Source organism: Coregonus clupeaformis, chromosome 2 (assembly GCF_020615455.1).
Source record: "Coregonus clupeaformis isolate EN_2021a chromosome 2, ASM2061545v1, whole genome shotgun sequence".
NCBI lineage: Eukaryota > Metazoa > Chordata > Actinopteri > Salmoniformes > Salmonidae > Coregonus > Coregonus clupeaformis.
Genome location: NC_059193.1, coordinates 11,743,782 through 11,754,274, shown reverse-complemented (window position 1 = coordinate 11,754,274; position 10,493 = coordinate 11,743,782). Strand labels below are relative to the sequence as shown.

Sequence of the window (10,493 nt, the reverse complement as noted above, 5' to 3'; positions counted from 1 at the left end):
CCTAGATCAGCACTGGCTTTGTGAACACAGACCTTTATCTGTTGCTCACTGTGCGACATCTGTTAAACGTTGTGACACAGTGGAGACCTGCTGAGGCCTTGAGGGTCAACCAACCAACACGCTGGAACACTGTTCTCTAGAGGCCCTGGGGGTCAACCAACCAACACACTGGAACACTGTTCTCTAGAGGCCCTGGGGGTCAACCAACCAACACGCTGGAACACTGTTCTCTAGAGGCCCTGGGGGTCAACCAACCAACACACTGGAACACTGTTCTCTAGAGGCCCTGGGGGTCAACCAACCAACACACTGGAACACTGTTCTCTAGAGGCCATGGGGGTCAACCAACCAACACACTGGAACACTGTTCTCTAGAGGCCCTCGGGGTCAACCAACCAACACACTGGAACACTGTTCTCTAGAGGCCCTCGGGGTCAACCAACCAACACACTGGAACACTGTTCTCTAGAGGCCCTGGGGGTCAACCAACCAACACACTGGAACACTGTTCTCTAGAGGCCCTGGGGGTCAACCAACCAACACACTGGAACACTGTTCTCTAGAGGCCCTGGGGGTCTACCAACCAACACGCTGGAACACTGTTCTCTAGAGGCCCTGGGGGTCAACCAACCAACACACTGGAACACTGTTCTCTAGAGGCCCTGGGGGTCAAACCAACCAACACACTGGAACACTGTTCTCTAGAGGCCCTGGGGGTCAACCAACCAACACACTGGAACACTGTTCTCTAGAGGCCCTGGGGTCAACCAACCAACACGCTGGAACACTGTTCTCTAGAGGCCCTGGGGGTCAACCAACCAACACGCTGGAACACTGTTCTCTAGAGGCCCTGGGGTCAACCAACCAACACACTGGAACACTGTTCTCTAGAGGCCCTGGGGGTCAAACCAACCAACACACTGGAACACTGTTCTCTAGAGGCCCTGGGGGTCAACCAACCAACACACTGGAACACTGTTCTCTAGAGGCCCTGGGGGTCAACCAACCAACACGCTGGAACACTGTTCTCTAGAGGCCCTGGGGGTCAACCAACCAACACACTGGAACACTGTTCTCTAGAGGCCCTGGGGTCAACCAACCAACACACTGGAACACTGTTCTCTAGAGGCCCTGGGGGTCAACCAACCAACACGCTGGAACACTGTTCTCTAGAGGCCCTGGGGTCTACCAACCAACACGCTGGAACACTGTTCTCTAGAGGCCCTGGGGGTCAACCAACCAACACGCTGGAACACTGTTCTCTAGAGGCCCTGGGGGTCAACCAACCAACACGCTGGAACACTGTTCTCTAGAGGCCCTGGGGGTCAACCAACCAACACACTGGAACACTGTTCTCTAGAGGCCCTGGGGGTCAACCAACCAACACGCTGGAACACTGTTCTCTAGAGGCCCTGGGGGTCAACCAACCAACACACTGGAACACTGTTCTCTAAAGGCTCTCCATTGTTTTCAACTCACTTAGGTTTCACACACCTTATTTCCTATACAGTGCACTACTTTTAGCGAGAGCCGGGCCCTGGTTAAATGCAGTTCACGGTATGGATAATAGGGTGCCATTCAGCTGCAGCCTCTGACTGAAGGAATGTCTCTCAATATGGTGGAGCCTGGAGGCTGGGGGGCAGCCTTTGTCAGGACCCCCCAGGGGTACGGCTGTATTCATACCCAGACAGCCCTGCATGCCTGGGGGTTCACTGATCAGCCTTCCCCCCTCTATCCCCTCCTCTCTCACTCCTACTCCCCTCTCCCTCCTCTCTCACTCCTACTCCCCTCTCCCCTCCTCTCTCACTCCTACTCCCCTCTCCCCTCCTCTCTCACCTTGGTGTGAGATACCAGACTCAGCAGTGGGCTGCATGGTGGGCTGGCTATCTGTGCCATCACAACAGTCTGCAGGCCTGGCCCATGTACATAGAAATGCAGTAAAATAGATATTCCAATTTAAATGCTATGATCCAAGTGGACCGTTCGGCCACCATATTGGAGTGTGAAGAATATAAGGTGGCAGGCTGAATAAGACATCGAACACAGGCGGCAGGCTGAATAACACATCATTGGGCACACACATTGTAGGCTGCATTTAGACAGGCAACCCAATTCTCATATTTTTCCCACTAATTGGTATTTTGACCAATCACATCAGATCTTTTCACATCATATATTTTTCAGAGCTGATCTGATTGGTTAAAGGGATTAGTGAAACAATTATCAGAATTGGGCTCTCCGTCTAAACGTAGACGTAGAGACTCAGGACACAATCACATATCATCTAATAATCACTGTTGCTGGGCAGATATTAAAGTCAACTTACTATATAGTAAAGGAGGCACAAACTGTCTTTCTGTCCCTCAACAATCCTATGAGAGGAGGGTCCAATGAGACTGAGACTAGCTACTGTAGCTAGGTCTCTGTGTTTGAAAACACATATTAGTCTGAAATGTAATGTTAGATCTAAGCAGGCTGAGTAACTACACATAGCACCCAGTCTGATGCAGAAGGAGAGGACCATATAATAAAGGACCATATCTGACCTTAGTACAGGCCTGGTTTAAGGCATATTGATATAATAGATGATCTTCTATATAACATTTAAAGTCACATGGGTAGCGATACATTTAGCCAGTCATCATCATCTTCTAAGTATAGAGAAGGCCCATCTATAGGCCTACACAGTGAAGCAGGCTAGCTCTAGGTTTGCGTCCCAAATGGCACCCTATTCGCTATAATGGCACCCTATTCGCTATAATGGCACCCTATTCGCTATATAGGACACTTTGGACCATGGCTGATAGTGAGCCGTTTGGGACAAAATTCTCTCTTCTCTTCTTTGCATCCTCTGTGGCCTATAAGACTTCCTCTTTTGACTGCCTGTGACAGGAAAGGCATAGGGTGACAAACTGAAGTCCACACTGCTGCCTCACAGTTACAGAGACACCAGAGAGGCCTGTAGAAACAGTACCATCGCCAGTAAACTAATGCTAAGTATTTATCTATCCACCTATATGGCTTACAGGATGAGCATGGTGTAGCAGCTAAGGACCAACATGAGACTAAAAAGGGGAGACTTACTGTTAACTACCGTGTACATTCACAGAGGTTTCCTGGAGTGTGGATCTGATTCCCTTGTGTGGATTGTCTAGGAGGAAAGCCAAAGCCCTGGACCTTACTCACACTTGAGAAAAGCCTTGGACTTTACTAAAAACCGTGGACCTTACTAAGAGAAGAGCCTTGGACTTTACCAACAGAAGAGCCTTGGATCTAGGAGAAGAGCCTTGGACTCAAGGCTTACTAAGACGAGAGGAAAGCTTTGGACAGAAGAGGACGATGAGTTTTGACAGTGTTCCTGCCAAGTCGGAGGTGATGGGGTGGAACGCCCGCAGTCTAGCCGACTATATGAAGAGGGTGAGGGTGAACACTTTATGGCTCGTGTTCTTCTGTTGATAATGCAGGTCTTAACATCAGTGGTTCATCAGCATTACAATTCTCATCTTTCTTGTGATTTCGGTTTAGAACTGAATTGCCCATATGAGTGCCAGCAGTTATGAGACAGATCAGGGCCTGTATGATGCCTCTCAGAGTAGGACTGCTGATCTAGGACCAGGTCCTCCCGGTCCATTCATTATCATCTAAAAGCCAAAACTGGTCCTGGATCAGCACTCAGGTGCTTCATGAATACAGACCCAGCTCATTTGCATGCATTAAGAAAGTGAGAGTGACCTCTGTCCTGATGTGTGACATCTCTGGTGTGTTGTGACGTTCTCAGCTGAGGCTGTCCAGTTGTGACAAAGTGGTGATGAAGACCAGCATGAACGGAGCACGCTTTCTGGTAAGAGGGTGGGTGTGTGTGTGGGTGTGAGGGCTTGTGTTGGTGTTGAGCGTGTGTGTGTGTGTGTGAGGGGTTGTGTTGGTGTTGAGCGTGTGTGTGTGTGTGTGAGGGGTTGTGTTGGTGTTGAGCGTGTGTGTGTGTATGGGTGTGAGGGGTTGTGTTGGTGTTGAGCGTGTGTGTGTGTGTGTGTGTGAGGGGTTGTGTTGGTGTTGAGCGTGTGTGTGTGTGTGGGTGTGAGGGGTTGTGTTGGTGTTGAGCGTGTGTGTGTGTGTGTGTGTGTGTGTGTGTTTATTTGTGTGTGGCTGTGTGAGGGTTTGTTTGTTTTGTATGTGTGTGGGTGTGTGCAGCTGCTCTTGTATACTGTGATACAACTAAGATGGTACTTTAATGATCTATGCTGTCACTGTACCGTTACAGAAGATGAAAGATGGCGACCTTCAGAAGTTTCCAACCATTCATATTCCGTAAGTCTAAAGTCTAAACTATTTAATTTCATAATCAGATAAGGTAACACTTGTGAAGCAACTCTGGTCCCTTAAGCAAGTCTTAACCAGTCTCCTCTACCACACAAAAACCTCCTTGAAAGTCTTTTACTGAGACCATTTAATCTGGCTGTTACAATACAGTTGGTTTGGACATGGTTGTGTGTGTGTGTGTGTGTGTGTGTGTGTGTGTGTGTGTGTGTGTCTGTGTGTCTGTGTGTCTGTGTGTGTGTGTGTGTGTGTGTGTGTGTGTGTGTGTGTGTGTGTGTGTGTGTGTGTGTGTGTGTGTGTGTGTGTGTGTGTCTGTGTGTCTGTGTGTCTGTGTGTGTGTGGCTGCTGCAGTACTGTATAAGTCAGTGGCTTTTAATAACTGTGATGTGGTTTCTATATGTGGTGTGTGTGTGTGATGCTGGAGGACGTGTAGCTGGAAATAACCTGATGAATCTTCTAATGAAAAGGCAGAGAGAGAGAGCGCAAGACAGAGCATGATGGTGTGTGTGTGTGTGTGTGTGTGTGTGTGTGTGTGTGTGTGTGTGTGTGTGTGTGTGTGTGTGTGCGGACATGTTTAACTATACTTGTGGGGACCAGAAGTTCCCACAAGAATAGTAAACTAACAAAAATGTGACAAGTTGGGGACATTATGTTGGTCCCCACAAGGTCAAATGCTATTTCTAGGGGGTTTAGGGTTAAGGTTAGAATTAGTGTTAGGGTTAGGGTCAGGAGCTACGGTTAGGTTTAGGGTTAAGTTTAGGTTTGGTGTTAGGGTTAGGGTTAGGGTTAAGGTTAGGTTAAGGGTTAGAGGTAGGGGTTAGGGAACATTTTTAATGGGACAGAATTTTGTGTACCCACAAGGTTAGTTATACAATACTGTGTGTGTGTGCCTGCGAGAGAGAGAGAGAGAGAGAGAGAGAGAGAGAGAGAGAGAGAGAGAGAGAGAGAGAGAGAGAGAGAGAGAGAGATAAAGTACTGAATTTGATAACATTGTGTTACTCAATGATTTCAATAAATTTTTTAGAGTCATCACTAAGATCTGTAGTGAGATCAACAGGAGTGAAGAGGAGAAGTGGTTCGGTCAGAGGTGAGAAATACTAATCTACTAGCCTACACATAGCATACATCTCCACCATGAGAACTCATCTCTGATGTGTGACAGGACAGTAGAGATACACTACACAGCCATGTTCCTCATGTCTTCACCAGATCAAAGGAACCTAAGAACCATCAACAAGGTAAACAGAACTGTACTGTATCACGGCCCAGCCCCACTGCCCTAACACTACAGCTACTATATCTCAGGAGAAACATCTCCCTCCCTCTCCTCATTGTATGGTTGGTTTTCTCTCTTTAGATTTTGTACACGAAGTAGATGAAGCCTGGGATTCAGAAGAGTTTGTGAGTCTGTCGTGTACTGCAAGACACTCACTTTGACATTACATTGCTACCAAACCACATATCCATCCACACAATGTATAAATCTAGCTTTAGATCATCAATAGAAGACCCTTGTCATCAAAACCATATCACTAATCACCAACCTGTCATTTCCCATTTCCCACCTCTCCTCCCCTCCTCTCCTCTCCTTTCCTCTCCCCTCCCCACATCTCCTCTCCTCTCCTCTCCTCTCCTCTCCTCTCCTCTCCCCTCCCCACATATTCTCTCCCCTCCCCTCCTCTCCTCTCCTCTCCTGGTCTGTCAGGAAATGAGTGATAACGACTATGAGAACCCTGATGAGGACGACAGTTATATCTCTGCCTTGTCTGACCGCCTGCCACCCCCACCACCTGCAGAGGGAGAGGAGGAAGAGGGGAGTGATGATGACTATGAGCCTCCTCCCTCATCGGCTACAGAGGAGATCCCCCGCCTCCTCAATCTCACCAAGCCCCTAGGGAACAGTGACTATATAGGTACAGAAGCTGTACAGTTAACCATTACTGACTGTCTTTAGTAAATACATACTGTAGGTTCAATAGCTCGGCTGTGTGTGTGTGTGTGTGTAGATTCTGTGTGTGGAGGTCCATCAATAGCCCTTCCAACTGGAAGGACTCCCAGACCACCCCAGCGCCCTGGTCCTCAGGCCCCAGCCCCCAGCCGTAACACAGTGAGTGACTTCTTCATTACACCATCACTATTTGTAGCCTCTTCTCATCCTGTCTTCTTTACAGAGCCCTACCTTTTCATACCACCAACCTTTAACCTTTTCATCTGCTCTTTCTTTTATGTTACCATCCGTCCATTTCTTACCCTCCTCATACTCCTCTCTTTTCCTGAGATCAATCATTGTTAATTAAGCTTCCAACACTCTCCCGCTCTCTGTCACTCTCTCTTCCCCTCACTTTCTTTCTCTCTCTCCCTCTCTCTAGCTGGCCAGACCTCCCACATCCAGACTAGACCCCTCCCCTCAGAGGCCATTCAAAGCTGCAGGCAAACGTAAGTCACTCTGATCATGTTATCGGAGATCATACGGTCTGTCTCTTAGCTGCTTGTGTTGATATTGTAAAGAGTAGGACTATTCCGATGTGATCAGCACCATGAAAATAAGGAACAGGAGGATAGTGGTTTAAAGCAGGGATTCCCAAACATTTCTTCCTAAATATCTTCCTCCCACAGCCCCAACAGGCCCTTCTGTCCCCCTGTTCGACCGAAGCAAGAAGCCTGGACAGCCCGCTCCCACCAAGAAACAACCTCCTCATTATCACGCAAACACCAAAACAACTCATACAAGTAACTAGCTGTCAACTGTCTGTTGTCCTGTTGATTTAGCCTCCTAGTCTGTTTATTCAGTTCAAGTCAAGTCTTTTCAATTCAATTCAATATTAATCCCCAAGGGGCAATTAGAAAGGCATTGTCAGTATGTGGAGACCCATTATGCTATATACTGTAGTTGCCTTACAAAGACAAAGAAAAGTCAGCTTCGGTAGGAACAGATTGCCACCATTATGGCTACTGTTGACTAGTAGGTTGAGAATGCAATGTTTTGTCCTAACTTCTGTCTTTCTTGTGTCTGTTTGGTGACTACCAACGGTGTCCAGGAGAGGGCAGTCCATTCCGCTCTCCCCAGCCCGCCATAGTGAAGCCACCTCAGCTAGAGGCCCCAACGCCACCAGACTATAGGTAACCTAACCCTGACCTCTCCATTACCATTAACTCCTTGACTGTAACTCAACAGTCTAAAGGTGCTTGTTCCTTTTCTCGGTTTTTCTATTGAAAGACAGTCTTGATGAAAAACGGTTGTTTTTACTGGTTCAAGTTCCTTCAGTAAATTCAGAGAGTGAAAATTAGAGGAGAATAATACACTTTCGACTATTGAGATGAAGATCGAGCCCCGTCCTCCTAACACATTGTACTAGAATGTCTTCTCTACCAACAGATCGAGCTCCAGTAAACCTCCTCCTCCTGCTCTTCCTGCTCCTCCTTCTCACCCACCTCCTTCAATGGTCCGCAACACAAAGCCAGGCACAGAGGAGGTGAGCAGATCAATCAGTCAAACACCCTTTTTACAGCTGTAGTTTACATCAGCAGAGCCTTTATGCAATCCATATCGACCATACTACTTTTCAAACGTCATTTACATATCAACATAACAATATTATACATGTAATAAAAATGAGAATGATCAAGTGCATGTAATTAGCGTCACTGGCCACAAGATGGCACTGTTGCAGTATACAAACACTAGGGTCATGACCACACTTCTCTTAGAGTCCACACACAAAACACTACAAAACCTATGAAACACAACCATGCAGAAACACCCCGCAGGTAACGTGCCTAAGAATTTAACAGCATTCAAAAACAAGTGTAAAAACCGCACACTAGAGAAGACTGGTGTGTGCCGTCTAGAGTGCTGTTTTACACTTGTTTTTGAACAGCCTACTAGTTGCTCCTGCCCAACCAACACGTGGATCTAGACACAATGGCTTTTCTCTTTATTTTTTTGCATTCTTACACTGTTGGTCTGTTGCTGTTCCCTGCTGTGTGCAGGACATGGTCCCTGTGTGGTATGGAGGACTGGTGACCAGAGGCCAGGCTGAAGCATCACTCAGATGGGTTAACAAGGTCAGGAATCCCCCTCCCCTGGTGGGCTTCACTAACACACACAACACAAACACACACAGTGTGTATCAATGTAGCTGTGTGTGTTTTCAGGATGGAGCGTTTCTGGTGAGGGACAGTTCCAAGGGCTCTTCTGAGCAGCCCTACACCCTCATGGTGCTGAACCAAGGCAAGGTCTACAACGTCCAGATACGTCACCAAGGCAACACATACCACCTGGGCACCGGCCTCATGGGTATCGAGGTAAACAAACAGCCTCCTCTCTGCTCCGTCAAGGGATTCCCTCACAAATATCAATTAGACTTCTCTTCTTTTTAGTTGATTTTTTCATGATTTTATTGAACAGATAGTGAGAGAGAATGACGGTGGGAAAAGATAGAGGTTGTGTCAAAGGTCACTAGGCCGGATTAAAACCTTTGCGGACACTGTATGTGCCGGCGTCATTACCACTAGACCAATCAGGCCACAGAATTTCAGCTTAGCATGCAAATGCAATAAAACATCGGTCATCTAGCTAGCAGGCGCTTTTATCTAAAGTAGCTTACAGTTTACAAACAGATCTGGGCCTCAGGCTGTAGGGTTTATTGGCTGTGCACAGATAAACACCACCCACTTGTTGTCTTGATGACTTAAAGGCCCAGTGCATAAAAAAATATGATTTTCCTGTGTTTTATATATTTCCACACTATGAGATTGGAATACGTTGAAATTGTGAAAATGATGCCATTTTAGTGTAAGAGCTGTTTGAAAAGGCCGCCTGAAATTTCTGTTTTTGTGGGATGGAGTTTTGGCTTGCCTGGTGATAACCAGGCGGTAAATTAGTTAATAGACCAATAAAAAAAATAGTTCCAAACCTCTCTGCCAGTTTTCAGTTTTTCACTCCCCACTCAGACCACTCCCAGACAGTCCTAGCAGAATTCTTGCTTGAGAAATTGCTCTTTGCTAAGAAGCTATTTTTGTTTCCTTTTGACAATCTTAATTAAAACAATCACAGTAAGGTACTTAATTGTTACCCAGAAATGATTTGATATTGAGATGAAAACGGCTGCGTTGAACCTTTAACACATCGCAGGTTGACATTTGTCATGAGTCTTGCCTTTGAGGCAGAACTGAGCGATTTCCGCTGGTCAGGCCAGCTGCAAAGTCAAAATGGTCTATATCATAAAAAAATTATGAAAACAAACATTTGCTTTTTGGTCTTAATTTAAAGTTAGGTTTAGGCATTAGGTGGTTAGGCTAGGGTTAGGTTTAAAATCAGATTGTATGACTTTGAGGCAATGCCCGCTAATGACCACTCTGCAGAGTTCATGACAATAAATGCCAACCTGCTAACACATCATAAACTAACCAATGGTTCTTTCCCTTCTCTGCTGCTGCTGCTGCTGTGTGTTGCTGATGCAGAGTTTCCCAGGAGTGAAGGAGATGATAGACCACTACACACACACACCTCTGCTGCTCATAGACATGGAGATAGGAACTGGAGCACAGAGCCAGTGCTGCCTGCTGCACCCTGCAACACTCTGACCATAACCAGCAACACAGTGTGTGTGTGTGTGTGTGTTCTCAATGACTTACCTGGTTAAATAAAGGGAAGAAAACAAACGCATAAAGTAGCTGGTAGAGATAGAAGGGAGGGAACCAGATTTTTATTAGGAAGCGTATTCACAATGGAGTGTTTATTTTCATGTTATAAGGTTAATGTTATGAAGTTGCATGTCGTAAGTTAAATGTAGTGAAGTTGTATATATTATACTAGTCTTCACCTGTCATTTTTAGGTTGTGATCATTAAACTGAGAGAAAAATGTGTTTGATTACAAGTGTGAATATGTGGACTAATGTTGGTCCCTATCCAGTTCTATAACCCATTGGCTCCAAGCTTTCCTCACACACACACAGACACACACAGACACACACACACACACACACACACACACACACACACACACTTCCACCTTTCCTCTCCTCCTCCTGTCTATCCTCTCCTTCTTCCTCTCCTCTTCCTCCCTCACTCCTCGGCCTGAGGTCATGTTTGGCAGGGTCACCCCGTTCCACTCTGTTCAGAGAGGCCATCTTGTCTGGGTGGCTGAAGTCACACGAACAGGTCACACTGTGTCAG

At 46.6% G+C, this 10,493-nt stretch overlaps 1 protein-coding gene across 1 annotated transcript; it reads left to right on the top strand.

The window, feature by feature from the left end:
- The first annotated feature begins 2,969 nt into the window (after window positions 1-2,969).
- Window positions 2,970-10,160, top strand: lcp2b (lymphocyte cytosolic protein 2b). Its single transcript, XM_041844327.2, has 15 exons — window positions 2,970-3,417; window positions 3,779-3,841; window positions 4,259-4,305; window positions 5,339-5,401; window positions 5,524-5,552; window positions 5,672-5,715; window positions 6,020-6,227; window positions 6,321-6,421; window positions 6,684-6,750; window positions 6,931-7,044; window positions 7,353-7,434; window positions 7,691-7,787; window positions 8,305-8,379; window positions 8,470-8,619; window positions 9,778-10,160. Exons 1-15 carry the CDS (start codon window positions 3,340-3,342, stop codon window positions 9,898-9,900), a joined length of 1,341 nt encoding a protein of 446 aa, XP_041700261.1. The 5' UTR covers window positions 2,970-3,339; the 3' UTR covers window positions 9,901-10,160.
- The last annotated feature ends 333 nt before the right edge of the window (window positions 10,161-10,493 follow it).